Here is a 14,671-nt window from a genome sequence, read left to right on the forward strand (position 1 = left end):
TGTATTAGCAAAGTCATAGCTAAGAGGGATGTTATCATGCTTTCACACTCTGTGTTATCAATTTATCAGAAATTATTAAAAATAGAAAACCCGAAACTCTAAAGGTGGCCTATTTCAGACTGTCATCCTCTGGACGTATTATGGGCGATGCTTTTTTTCCTGAGTTAAAACCACAAAGAGTCTCATGGTACTCTGCAAACTAACACAAACATTGTGGATTAAGTCTCTCTCTCTCTGTATATATACACAGTAAGATAATGATGGTAGGGATGTAATAAAAATATGACATATTCAAGGGAGTGCCATGAGGGGTGTACACTTTTATATGGATACATAGTGGCACAGTCCTCAGTACAACTACTCAGAAGTAAGTCAGAACCCCAGCACATTAAGGGCTGCCTCTCCCAATATGAACCACCCTAGACCCCATGATCACGATTTGAGGCCCTTCTTCGTGTGCCCCCTCCACAAAAGTACCGGGGGGTCAAGGGCAGACTTTCATAATCTTTTGTAATATGGCATCCCGTGCGAGGCTAACATTTGGCGTCTCCAATTGCATCTTCTCAGTTATGGGTCTTCTCAGTTTTGTGCCCTTTGGGCTTGGTGCCCTGTGCTGGGGAACTGTCTCAACAGCATTAAATCCAGTGCTAGGAGAGCAGCAACAAGAAAACAGGGCCTTTTCAGTGGTGGCTCCGTTTGCGGAACAATCATATCTTTACAACGTATCTTCAGGTGCCTTGCCTTCAAAGCTGGCAGAATGTTTTAACACACACCCCGCCAGGTTTTAATGTATGTATGCACATTTTTGTTTCTTTGTTAAGCCTTTTTGGAGAAAAGACAAAAAAAGTGAATAATAAAATCAATGGATGAAGCGTGTAAGTGGCTGATGGGGCTTCCTCCTCATCTGGGGCTCGCCCAGCAGGTACAGGTATACAAATTTAATAGCTAATAATAATAATAATAATAATAATAATAATAATAATAATAATAAGGAAAGGGAGGCAGGGCTGGGCGCCCCCTTTCCGCTGAGGGAGGCCTAGCGCCAGCCTCGCAGCCCCGTTGCTAAGGCGACATCCTGACGACGAGGGCCGTTGCTAAGGGGAGGCCCTTCTTCCGCGTCCGCGTTAAGGAGAGTGCGCGTTGCCAGGGGGCGGGGCCAGGCGGCGCGTTGCCCGGCAACGATTGCCGCGGGGCGGGGCCGTTCCGCGCCTCCTCCCTCCTCCCTTGGAACAGCTGGCCCTGTCGGGACGTACCATTGCGAGCGAGCGAGGAGGGGGGGCGCAGCGAGAAGAGCCGGCGGGCGGGGGGCGCCGTGGGCGGGGCGGAAGGGCAACGGCTCGCCTCTTTCTCCCTCCAGCTGAGGCGCAGTTGGTGCGTTCCCCGCCGCTCGGTGCTGCAGGGAAGGCGAAGCGGAGGCGGCGGCGGCGGGTGCTGGGCTGACAGGACAATGGCGCTGCTCCCCTCGGCACGGAACCCCCTGCTGCTGCCCCCGGCCCGAAGGGGGCGCCCCAAGGCCCGAGGAGGGGCCCAGCCCAGCGTCAGGTGAGGAGGGGTGGGGGGCGAGGGAGGGGGGAGGTGACAGGGGGGCTGCCCTGGGTGGGGTCTGGAGAAAGGAGAGGGGCAACGGGAGGCGGGGGGGAGGGGGGAATGAGAGGGGTGGGGGACAGGGGGGTAAGGGGGGAGGGGTGGGAGTGAGGGGTCGGTGGGGGGAGACGAGGAGGGGGACGCGGGGGGGGGGTTGCAGAGCAGGGGGCGGGGTGGGGCTGCCCTATAGAGGGAGAGGAGGAGACGGTTGTGCAAAGGTGGTGGGGGGGGGTGAGCATGCATCATTTTATACGTGTGTGTGTGTATATATATATATATATATACAAACACACACACACACACACACACACACACAATAACACAGACACACAGACACACAGATACGTGTGTATATATATATATATATATATATATTCATTCTTCTCCACCGTGCGGTCCCAGGGCAGATTGCCACCGCACAAAACCAAAAATCCCATGAAACAAAGCCAGAACATGTGGCCTTAAGCAACAAAGGAGGTGGCCTTGCAAAAAAATCGCATCTTCCTGAACAACTGTCAAAGGGTCAGGGTCCTGTGGGGTGTAAGGGGTGGGGAATGCCATGATGCAGATATTCAGGGGGGGGGGTTGCTTTGGTGCAGGTGTGGGGTGCCTGGGGAAGGGGTGCTTTGGTACAGAATCGGGATGCATTCTGGTGCAGAATATCTAGGGGTGTCAATAAGGGCAGGGATTGCTGGGAGGTTGGGAATAGGGGAGTTTTTGTGCAGGCAAGAGCTGAGGTTGGGAAGGGTTAGGGGGCGCTGGCAGTAGGTGCTGCTTGAGGGAGGCAGGGCAGGCAGTGGGGAACGGCTGCAGGCAGATGGTGAGGGGCGGGGGGGGATGGACATGAGCTTTGGGTTGAGCTGAGGTGGGTTCTGTTGGAGGGTCTGCCTTGCTGCAGAAATATGCAGAGGGTCAATGAAGGAGAGGGGCTGTTGGGTCTAGGTGGAGGTTGGTATGGCCAACATGGGGTCACCTCAGCGCAGAATATGCGGGGGGGTGGGGACAGTTGTAAGGAGCCTGGATTGGGTGGTGGGTCCAGGAAGCATAAGGGCTTTGTTGTAGATGTTTACAGAATACTGTACAGGAGATTGGTGTGGGGTAGGAACCATAGAGGGACACGGGTGGCGCTGTGGTTTAAACCACAGAGCCTAGGACTTGCTGATCAGAAGGTCGGCGGTTCGAATCCCCGCGACGGGGTGAGCTCCTGTTGCTCAGTCCCAGCTCCTGCCAACCTAGCAGTTCAAAAGCCTGTCAAAGTGCGAGTAGATAAATAGGTACCGCTCTGGCAGGAAGGTAAACGGCATTTCCGTGCGCTGCTCTGATTCGCCAGAAGCAGCTTAGTCATGCTGGCCACATGACCCGGAAGCTGTACGCCAGCTCCCTCGGCCAATAAAGCGAGATGAGCACCACAACCCCAGAGTCGGCCACGACTGGACCTAATGGTCAGGGGTCCCTTTACCTTTAGGAAGCATAGGGGGCACCCAGAGGCAGGAAGGGTGTGGATGCAAGACTGGGGAGCTGGCTTACCAGTTTGCATTTGGCCCTCTCTGTCAGGGCTCACATTGGTTTCGTGAAACCCTTTTTCAGGAACCAAATGATTCAAAAAAATTAAAGTCTCATTGCTATCTCACCTTAGCATACCCTTGGGAGCAGATCCTGTTGATTTGGGTTCCAGGCAAGTTTAGGGTAGTAGATCAAATTCCTAGTTATTCTTCCACCCCCCACCCCACCCCCGCCAAAGTGTATTCAGAGGACTAAGAGTTTGCCCAGGGCCCAACCCCTATGTGGATGAGTAGTTAGGTTGATAACAGAGGTTGGAGATAAATGTGCATTGAGATACCAGTTACTGAGATACCAGTTACTGAAGGCAGCTAAGAGGATGAGTTGTGCGAGTGTTGCAGTGTCTGGTCCAGTAAGCAGTGCCCTGTGGATGCATTTAAGCTCTTCTGGCACCTTTTTGGGTTGTAGGCTATCTAGCAGGCAAGAATCATAGAGTCATAGAATCATGGGTTGACGAGAGAATAGTCTTGACTGGATGCCTTGGGTCCGGTACAGTTTCAAGACAGAAGGTCTTCAAGGGAGTCAAAGAGTGTGATGGAAAATGGCTGATGTTGGTGTGGGACTGAAAATAAGACTTGGGAACACGTAGTCTCTTGGATTATTTCCCCATTCTTCATGCAGGATAGGCTGAGGGAGGAAGGTGGAGAAAGCTGTGGTGATGGGTTCACAATGTTTGGGGTATGTCAGATCGGCGGAGGCTCTAATAAGGAGGTGGCTTGTGATGGTTATGGGACTGTAGGATGGGGCAGTTTGGGAGGGTGCATGTTTGAAGTGGTTACTTTGGGGGAAAGGATGTAGAGAGGATATGCTTTAGGGGAGAGGTTATAAGGGCAGCATGCAATGAAAGCAGCCGTCCTTTGGAACTGCTGCTGCTTCTCCTCTGTCATTTGGATGAACGTTCAGTATGTTGGGCAACAATATTATGAACTGGAATATTGAACACAATGACATTTAAATATGCTTGCAGAGAGCTGGATGAGGTCCTGCACCACTGCAAAGGCAGGGCAATGCATCCTTTAAAGCAGGCTAAAATAAAAGCCAAGGCGTTTGGGTGAGATACCCCTTTGGAGTCTTGGAACGTGCGAAAATATTTCCCAGCATCTTTTCTTTTGTTCCCAGCCTCCCCTCCCCTTTCATAGCAAATCCACAAAGCGAGGATGAGATCAAATTCTTAAAAGTGTGTGTGCGCATGCCTCTTAAGCCCTCCCAGACAGGCACAAAGAATAGCAGCCTTTCTCTTTGCAATATGTTTACATGGCTGCCTGTGTGAAGGTTAAATTCCTCTTTCTTGTGGGGTGGCAAATTAAATTAGTCACAAGTGTGTGCGTAGGGGGTGGGGGGAGATGCCTAGGAGGGGGGAATCGTCTGCAGGCCTGTGTTTTACAGTTGTTTGTGTGGGAAAAGCCCCATCTCCAAATAATTCCTGTTCAGTAATTGGAAAGAATGCAAGACTTGGCTTCTGATTTTCTTCTTCTGAGTTCTGATTATTTAAGCTTTTTTTTTTTTAAGCAAGCAAGCAAATGGCTTCTAATAAAGCTCTATTAGCTTAGCAGAGCGAATGACCTTGGGAAAGGAGCTGCTGTTTCAGAGCTACCTTGGGGATTTGTTCTTGAGAAACAGATGTAAGTAATGAGCAGCGTACAATATTTGCCCGCCCCTTAGAATGTCATCTGTTCACATTCTCCTCCCAGATCGCAATGGCATTCCATTCCAATTCCACCCCCCATTCCTTGTTTAACTTAACGGTACTTTGCAAATCAAATGGTGCTAAGAGAGAAGCAGTTGCCTCACTGCAGAAAATGTACTTCCTGGGTTGCTAAATGAGCAAATATAACAGTGTTTGCACAAAGACTGGCTGTGTTTCTCTGTGCCTGTCATCCTATGCTACAACTGGAGAAATGTCACAAGATGATGTTTCTTGTGTCTCTTTCAAGCACTTCAAAATGAGCGGGCTGGAGCTAGAGTTTGGCACTCAAACAACCAAAAGCCCTGGCTGCCTGTCAAAAGGGAAAGGGAAACATTTTCCATGTTCCTTAAATAAAATTCCGTTAAACCGCTGAATGCGCAGCTCCCATAAAGCACGAGAGCTTATTTAAATCTATAAATTTCCTCTTCAAATGACAGCAACCGTGAAGACATTTGGAGCCCAGGAGAATGTTACAGTGGCGTGTCTCTTTCCTTCCTGCATATGGGGGTCTCTCTAGCAAGCCCACCCTGGTCTACATGGCTGGTGTCCTTTCCTTAATGAGATCTTCCAGGCCTCAGTAAACCAGTCCTGCTCAGTTATAATAAATACCCTTCCATTCTTTGCATGCTCTCTTTGCTGCTGGGAGTGGAGTGGCGGATATAGCATTGAGTTTGGGCCTGGAGGTGGGAGAAGCATGTTCAGATCTCTTCTCTGCTGAAGTTCAAATGTCAAATCTTTTCCCAGACCACCTCTCTACCCAGTGACTTTATGGGAGCTATAGCAAGATAAGGGTCCGTGCTCAGTCCATGGTCAACTCATACCTCTTCCACTCAACCCATATGTTGGTTCGCTCCAATCCTGAACTGAATTGACTCTGTGGGCATCTTGGATGTTCATTCTCTTTGTCAAACATATCCCTTTTCATCTCTCTTCGGTTTCCCTTCTTTGCTGGTCTCCTTGGCTGCAACCCCACCATTGACCTAGGCAGTTTCACCACCATACTTCTCCCTGTTCTTTTCTAGGATTGCTTTTCCTCCAGCTTGGCATCTGATCTTAGGGATAGAAGCTGCTATGTGGAAGCCCCTTGCTATAGGAGTCTTTCACTGCTATATCTGCTGCAACAAGGGAATGGAGACTTTTGACTTGCAGTGTCTACAAGACACTCTGAGATCTACTAACTGGATTTGGGTACAAAAACTAAAAAAATTAAATCATTTCCTGATTACCCCAGGGAATAGCTCAGTGCCTGAGGATCTTCTTTGTATGCAGAAGGTTCCAGGTTCAATCCCTGATCTACTACAAATCACCCAGTGATCCAGTAGTAGATCTTGCCCTATCTTCTGCCCTTCCCTTTGCTACAGAATGGATTTTTAGAGGGAAGAAGCACCCCGGTTTCTTTTGCACCCCTAGTACGCATACCTAAAGCACCCTTGCAAATAAGTCCACAACTGTTACTAGCTCACTTGACCTCATATACCCATAGGTGTGGTGTTATTTTTCCCAGGCAGTCTAGATAGCGCTGTGGCCATCCGTATCAAATGTAGCACAGCCTGTTGGCTGACTTTATCCGCACAAAGACTTGAGATGAAAGTGAGACACACTGCTTGCCGGCTGGCTCTCTTGATATCTCCAAAAACATCTCTCTCCACCCTTTCGTTAGATATCTCTGCCAAGTGAAAACAACATTGAATGCATCTGATGAAGTGGACTCGATTCCACAGAAGCTTCAGCCACAATAAATTTGTTAGGGCAGTATTTGGTGTTAGTCATACTCAGCGTTTCCGTGCACTGCTCTGGTTCACCAGAAGTGGCTTAGTCCTGCTGGCCACATGACCTGGAAGCTGTACGCCGGCTCCCTCGGCCAATAAAGCGAGATGAGCGCTGCAACCCCAGAGTCGGTCACGACTGGACCTAATGGTCCGGGGTCCCTTTACCTTTACCCTTATACTCAGAGTAGACGTACTGAAAGTAGCTTAAGTCAGGGGTCAGTAAACTTTTTCAGCAGGGGGCTGGTCCACTACCCCTCAGACCTTGTGGGGGCTGGACTATATTTTGAAAAATATAAATACCCTGCAAGCCAGTCCCGCAGCTGCCTCCGGACCTGGAGGAGGAATGCACTCTGCACGCGCTCAGGAGCACTTCTCCAGCGTTGTTGATGAGCAGCAGCCACTCCATTGTCCCATCCCTGCAGAGCTCCCAGGCAGCGTGCACCATGCACTGTGGCCTGTCGTCCAAGGCCAGGTTGGCAGGCAGGCCGCGCACATGGACCGCCGGGCAGGCAGTGCGCAGCTCGCCTTCCAGCTGCTATAGCGCAACTGCCGAGCACGCCACCAGCAGCAGCGCTGAACCGGGCGCCAGGGTGGGGCCAGCAGGTGCACCAAGCTCCGGCTGAAGCCCTGCAACACGCCCGTCATGATGCCCATAGCGCAGCCCAGACCCGCTTCCTGCCCGCCGGCCTGTCCGTCCATGGCTGCGCTGGGTTTGCCTCAGTACGCGGGTGGCGAGGCTTTGGATTGGCTGCAGGACAATCTGAAGCCGCGCCGGGGTCGTCACCCTCCCAGAGGCGTCCGCGGCTTCGGTTCCTGCAGCCAATCCAAAGCCATGCCAGCGTCACGGAAGTCAGTCCCCATGCGGCGAGGCGTCTGTGGCTTCTTTCCAAGGAAACACCGTGCCACGCCGGTTTAGCTCAACGCGGGGACTGACCAAGTGTGCGGCAGGGTCCGCGGGCCAGATTTACGAGCCTGGTGGGCCGCGTATTTGCATACCACCCTATGCCTGCAGCTACTCCTCTGAAAGGTTGTGTGAGGATTTGTCCAGCTTAGGCATTAAAGTTTACTTGGAAATATAACTGAAGAACATTACAGATTGGATGCTTAATTTTACTACAGACGTGCAACTGCAAAATTACTAGTGTGTAAATGTGACCATTGAGAATAAATTCAGTCACGGGCCCCAGTGACCTTGCGGCTTCATCTGTGGCAGGTGAATGGCTTTCTGGAACGGCTTTCTGGCTTCCATGTGCATGCAGCTTCCAGCTACAATATAGAACTAGGAAATGATGGTGAAATGTTTCCCCCCCACTAACCTCCAGTGCTAAGAGATCTGTGCAATACTTTCCCCATTTACTTAAAGCATGGAACAAGTGAGCATAAGAGACATGCTGGATCAGACCAAAGGCCTTCTTAGTCCGGCGTCCTGTTGTCACAATAGCTGACCAGACAACCCCCAAGGGGAGGCCTCAAGCAGAACATGAAGGCAATAGCCCTCTCCCATTGTACCCCAGCAACTGATATTCTCAGCCATGCAGCATCTGATTTTGCATGTAGTGTGAAGCCATCGATCATAACTAATAGCATGCCTTATCCTCCATGACTTGGTCCCCGATATAGCTTTAAAAGGGGAGTAAAACACCACCATGGCTTGTGGTGGCGAATTCTAACTTTGCTATGTGAAGTACCGTATTTTGCGCTCTATAAGACACACCAGACCATAAGACGCACCTAGTTTTTGGAAGAGGAAAAGAAGAAAAACAATATTCTGAATCCCAGAAGCCAGGACAGCCAGCGGGATTGCAGCGCTGCGATCCCGCTGGCTGTCCTGGCTTATGGGATAGCTGCGCGCAGCCTCTCCCGGGCAAGGGGAGCCTTCATCCCCTGCCCAGGAGAGGCTGCACGCGGCTCAGGCTCCCCCAAGAGCCGCGCTCCCTTTAAAGAGCACGCAGAGTGTGTGTGCGGCTCTTGGGGGCTTTTCCCCGAGGAGGGAGAAGGGAGCCACACACACGCTCCACGCGGCTCTTTAAAGGGAGCGCTGAGCAGAGCCGCCCGCCTGCATTCGCTCCATAAGACGCACACACATTTCCCCTTACTTTTTAGGAGGGGAAAAGTGCGTCTTATAGAGCGAAAAATACGGTACTTCTGTTTGTCCTGAGTCTTCCAGCATTTAGCTTCATGGGATGATCCCAGCTTCCAGCACTAAATGGGAGGGAGAAAAACTTCTTTCTATTTATTTCCCCCACACCATCCATAATCTTACACATCTGCTTATTGTTTCTCTCCACCCCATTTTAAAAAAAGTAATTATGTGCAGTCTATCTTCTCCTGCAGCACCAGACATTGAGCATGCACCTCTGTCCCATGATCTAGTGCAGGCCTAGGCAAACTCGGCCTTCCAGATGTTTTGAGACTACAATTCCCATCATCCCTGACCACTGGTCCTGTTAGCTAGGGATGGTGGGAGCTGTAGTCCCAAAACATCTGGAGGGCTGAGTTTGCCTATGCCTAATCTCCTTGCTGCAACTCTGCTGTTTGGCTTGTCAACTTTGCAAGCAAATTCTTTTGTGCGCAGGATGCTGTTTCTGCATAAACAGGAAGAAGCATGCCAGTGACTCCTTAACCAGGCCAGCAGCTCATCCAGCTGACTGACTGTGAACTGTTCAGTTAGGGAAGTTCACAGGAAAACCCCTTCCTCTAAGCCTGTATATAACGCTGTTTGCTCAGAATTACAGCATCATTTTCCCCCTATGTGTTATTTCGATAACCGTTTCACCTGCTGTTTCAGGTGAAATAAATGAATGGGAAGTACTTGTTTCTGATACAATACACTCTTCCTTGGGGTATGCTTGGTTCATGGACTGCATGTGCTCCCCAACATACTTGCTGAGATCTTTAAAACAATAGATGTCGGCCATGGTTATATCCATACATTTAATGAGGCAGCATGGACCCTCAAGAGAAGATAACTCATTTTGGAAATTACTATACTCGTAATTGCTCAAAGGGTAGACTGGGCAAATTTATATCATAGTCGTGAATTCATATAATCTAAAGGGAGCATTTATAAAGGAATGGGCAAAGTAACCTGGGGTGAAAGGAGATGGATTTGGCTGAAAGTTCCAACAAGAATCATGCCCACAGATCTAAAAGAAATTTTGTATAAGATCCAGGTTCAAAGGGAATAGTCATTTGGCTCCATTGTGCTCCTGCCTTGTAGATAATGGAATAACAGCAAATTGTATACATGCTGATCAAACGATCAGGTTTTGCAAATGTTAGATAACAGTTGTCATCCGGGGACCTCACAGCTAACTTTGGTTGTCTGTAGAGATGATTGCAATTCAGCAATATATAAATGGTTGAAGTAATAATTACTTTTGACACTTTCCCATAACTCTGGTCTCCCACATCACAAACTGTCTTTCAAAAACCAATAATGGGGCAAACATGGAGGGCCCCCTCTCTGCAAGGGGCAAAGTCCAGTTGGATGTGCCCATGCAGTTCTGAACTGTGTCCGATGAATGTGAGGGGTGGATGATAGCCATAACTCTCTGTTGCTAGTTTTATGGGCTGTTCTTGCATTATGTCTGTTAGCTCTTTCCATTCAGAACGAAGGTCAACTTTTTGCAGGTCAAGGCTTGCCTGTTTGGCAAAGCATGCACTGGTCTGTTGACAGGGTTACTTGACGTTTATGATCAAAAGGAATGTGTTGCAATTCAGATTAGGAATGAAACTCCTTCGAGGAGTACTCAAAGAGAAAGCCAATCCTCCGGACCTCACAGGCCAGCACAAGGCACACCCTGGCTTGCAGTGGACGCTCAGCATGAGTTCCAGTGCACAAATGTGTCGGTGACCTCCTGGTGGCAAAATGGTGTTTTGGTGGCAGCCGTGCTGCCCACGTGATATCTCTATCGCCTACTTTGCCAAGTGCCCTGAATTGAGTGAAAAATACTTTTGTTTTCAGCAGGCACAAAAGGTGGAAGATAAGTTCATGCAGAAATCACAGAGGAAAAGTGAGTGGGCTGATAGCTGGAGACAGAGAGAGCATTTTGCAAAATGATGTGGAAAGAGCAAAGGCCTGCTTCTACTAAGTGTATATGAATACTGACAGTTTCAGAACTCCTGGTACAGTTCTGGTTTGCCAGATGACAGATCTCTTTCAGCAAGCCTTGGCTCCCAACAGATTGAAGTCCTTTTTAAGCATCGCCTCTAACCGTCTCCCATTTTTCTTTGCAGTTGTAGCCGCCTTCGACAAATTCAGAACATCCTGACGCAGAGCAGCAAATCCCAGCCAGATGGAATACTGTGCATTTTGGGTAAGTTCTCCCTACTTATTAAAGTGCACCAACAGCATTATTGAAATGTGCAAGCTAAAGCCAGAAGTTGTGTTTCAGGATCCTAGAAATATTCAAAGAGGGCTCAAGCATTTGAGGAATGTTGCTTGCCCTTAGCAGCTGAAATGTGTTGATGAGTTGAACGCAGAGCCCCTTAGAAATGAATGGAACGAAGAGGTCACACAGTTTTAAATCTCTGGCTCATGCCAAAGACCCATGTGCTTTTTAGGATTTAGTGGTCTCCTAAGCAGCATATGGAGACAAGGCAAACATTGAGGATGAGCTGTAGCTCCGTGATGGAGAACATGCTGGCTGTTGGAAGGCTCTGGGTTCAATCCTTGTCATCTCTAATTGAAAAGGTAAGGTAGATACATGCCTGGCCTTTTGTCCTTGGGCTTGAAACTGGCCCTTCCCATTTGCAGTTGCCCCAAAAGACCAGTGTGCGGAAATGGAAAGAAGTGTGTTTGCTGCTTCAAGGAGAGCAGAGCCCCAGATAAAATAAATCAAGTGTCAGGCACTGGCTAGATGGTGAAGAATGGTGGACGGCTTCTGCCAGAGAACCCCCTGAAGGTATGGCCAAATTTGACCTTCCAAATGTTTTGGGACTACAACTCCCATCATCCCTAGCTAACAGGACCAGTGGTCAGGGATGATGGGAATTGTAGTCCCAAAAAACATCTGAAGGGCCAAGTTTGGCCATGCCTGCTAGGGAAACCTCAGAAGAGGAAGGCTCAGAGCCAGGGAAGTGGTGTTGGGACATGGGAGACAGGTCAGAGGATGAAGTGTGGGGGCAGAATGCTTGAATGCTGAACAAGCCACAGACTTGAGTGAGACAAGTCTTACAGTCTGCATACCTGGAGCAGCCTTCGTTGTTGAAAGACAGATACAGTGGTACCCCGCAAGACGAACGCCTCGGAAGACGAAAAACTCGCTAGACGAAGGAGTTTTTCGTTTTCTTAGCCGCTTTGCAAGACGCATTTCCCTATGGGCTTGCTTCGCAAAACGAAGCTTGCCCCGCAAGCTCCGGGGATAGCGGGGAAGCGCAGCGCGTCTTCCCCGCTGTCCCCGGACCTCTTTTGAAGCAAGGGGCGGCGGGGAGAAGATTGCTTCTCCCCGTTGCCAGCCCCGCAATCTCCGGGGACAGAGGGGAAGGCGCCAAGGGGCGGCAACGGGGAGAAGCGATCTTCTCCCCGCTGCCCCTTGCTTTAAAACAGGTCCGGGGACAGAGGGGAAGGTGCGCGGTGCTTCCCCTCTGTCCCCGGACGGTCTCCATAGGAACGCATTGATTGATTTTCAATGCATTCCTATGGGAAACCGTGCTTTGCAAGACGAAAAACTCGCAAGAAGAAAAAACTTGCGGAACGAATTAATTTCGTCTTGCGAGGCACCACTGTACAGTGGATGCTCGGGTTGTGAACGTGATCCATGCAGGATGCACATTTGCAACCCGCAGCGTTCGCAACCCACGTCTATGCACGCGCAGGTTGCACTTTGAAAAAATGCAACCTGAAGCGGCTGTAACCCGAGGTATGACTGTACTACAAAAAAAGAGTGAATCTCTCTTGAGTACTGGAGACTGAGTAATGTGACTGGCCTGAGAGATTTGTCTCTAAACGTGGAGGCAGCGCTGGAAAACTTTCAAGCGATTTGGTCATGCTTCCTGGACGGCTGTGAGCAAGGCTGATGGTGGAGTGAGTTGGGATGTGAGACACTTTCCTGCTTCCTCTCTCCCTCCCCGTCCTCATTCCAAAACGTCTCATTAGAAGAAGGCTTGTTCTTCGCTGTCTTCTTCTGTGTTTCAAGTTTGTGAAATTTATGTGCGAACTTGCGTTGCGTTTCACTGTGAACATGCACCAAGGACTGGCTAGCAGATGGGTTGGAAAGAGGAGGATTAAATGAGTTGCAGCTTGGAAGAAAAAAAAGATGCATGGTTTTGTCTGAGTAGTTAAACATTCTGGGCACTGTATATTATGAGTCAGGGAGAAATCTCTGTGGTAAGGGAAACGGCTAAACACAATTAAGCAGGGTTCAATTTAGGAATGCCTTGGAGGAAAACTTAGCAGCTTGCATGATGTGCCACTTCTAGCTGGCCCTGGATTTCTTGGTTAAATCTAAGCCATGCAGAAGGGCGCTTGCCTGGACCCTAACCAGAAAGTTGCAGTTAGATGGCTTAACCCAAACTTTGATAACTCTCTGAAGTTAAAGCCATTTACAGGACACTAGGAATGTGACAAGAGGCTTTGTGGAGACTGAACTATAATTACTCTAGTAAAAAATAACTGAGTGCTGTGAAGAAAACTCACAATCCAGGTGGACTGCTGTTCCTCCTGGCCTTTGGCTCGGAGTCAATTTGTTTCCCTCCCCCTCTTCTTTTTTTCCTTTCTCCTCCTGTGATGAGGCTGCATTTTAATGTTTTAATGTTGTATTTAACCTAGTTTTTAAAGTTGTATTCCAATCAACTTGTTTTTATTACCGGTTGTTAACCGCCCTGAGCCCGGCCTTGGCCGGGGAGTGCGGGGTATAAATAAAATTTATTATTATTATTATTATTATTATTATTATTATTATTATTATTATGCAAAGTGCTAATGGGCAGCACAGGAGAAGAAGGCAAGCAGGGCCACTCCACCATCTGCAGTGAGAAGCCAGCTGCCAATCAGGTTGCTGCCTGTATCAATTGCCACCTGGCGGTAGCCATTCCATCAGGCTGCAGAGGAAGGGAAGTGGGGCCACTCTGTCAGCTCAACTGCAAAACCGTCAGCTTTTGATTCCTCCTCTTCCTTGAACTGTTTCATGCCAGCTGGTCATTGCAAGCGCTTTGCAGCTAAGCCTTAAAAGTGTGCTATTTTTCTTGACTTGTATCTTAGCACCTCTGGAAGTCTTTTTTCGTCTGAAGAATAGGGTAAAAATGATCTTAGGGTTTCCCAAACTTGGGTCTCCAGCTGTTTTTGGACTACAACTCCCATCATCCCTAGCTAGCAGGACCAGTGGTCAGGGATGATGGGAATTGTAGTCCAAAAGCAGCTGGAGACCCAGGTTTGGGAAACCCTGCTCTAAACAAATAAGAAGGTGGTGCCTGTATTCACATTTTTCTTCCACCCTCCAAACCCCTTTTGCGTTTGTGTCATGTCTTTTAGAGTATACATGTCAAGGCTGTGGCTGACTTACTAATCTTTGTCAGCTGCCCTGGGAGCCTTTTCAGCAGAAGAGCAGCATAAAACTGCTGTCAATAATAAAATCCATTCTTCCCCAGCAATAGCCTCTTGTGCCCCTTCCCTTCCCGGTATGAGTTATCTCTAGAATTGCCCCCTGGCACTACAGAGTAGCTTTTAGGTACTTCCATGATGAAAGGAGGTTGCACAGCCGACCAGAATTAATTTGCAAGGCTTGCCTCCGCAGATCTGTATATTATGAACGGTGCAAATGTTGCTTAGATCAGGAGTTAATAGAGGTGTATTAGGACTAGGGAGCCTTAGCTAGGAATCACTCAGCTGTATCTCTGGGGGCAAAGACCCGAAAATAAGTGGAGCTGCTGCAGTATCAAGATGGGGAGAACCTCCTGAACGTGCAGCATGAATTGCAACGATAAAATTAACGCAGAGCTGGGCTGGCAACATTGCAGAAAAAGAGTGCTTGGCGTGTATATACGTGGGAATGTTATAATTATTGCTGCATTACAGTCATACCTCGTGTTGCGTTCTGCTCTTGTTATGGACTTTCAGCTTACAAACGCG

General features: G+C 49.0%; 1 protein-coding gene across 1 annotated transcript in view; it reads left to right on the plus strand.

Moving 5' to 3' along the window:
- Positions 1-1,361: 1,361 nt before the first annotated feature.
- DNAAF9 (dynein axonemal assembly factor 9) overlaps positions 1,362-14,671 on the plus strand; it is a 76,010-nt gene continuing 62,700 nt past the window's right edge. Inside the window, exons 1-2 of the mRNA XM_028744233.2 lie at positions 1,362-1,542; positions 10,840-10,919. Coding sequence (XP_028600066.2) covers positions 1,448-1,542; positions 10,840-10,919 — 175 coding nt within the window. The 5' untranslated portion in view covers positions 1,362-1,447. The remainder of the gene's footprint in view (positions 1,543-10,839; positions 10,920-14,671) is intronic.

The sequence above is a fragment of the Podarcis muralis genome, chromosome 9 (genome assembly GCF_964188315.1).
Source record: "Podarcis muralis chromosome 9, rPodMur119.hap1.1, whole genome shotgun sequence".
NCBI classification, from domain to species: Eukaryota; Metazoa; Chordata; class Lepidosauria; order Squamata; family Lacertidae; genus Podarcis; species Podarcis muralis.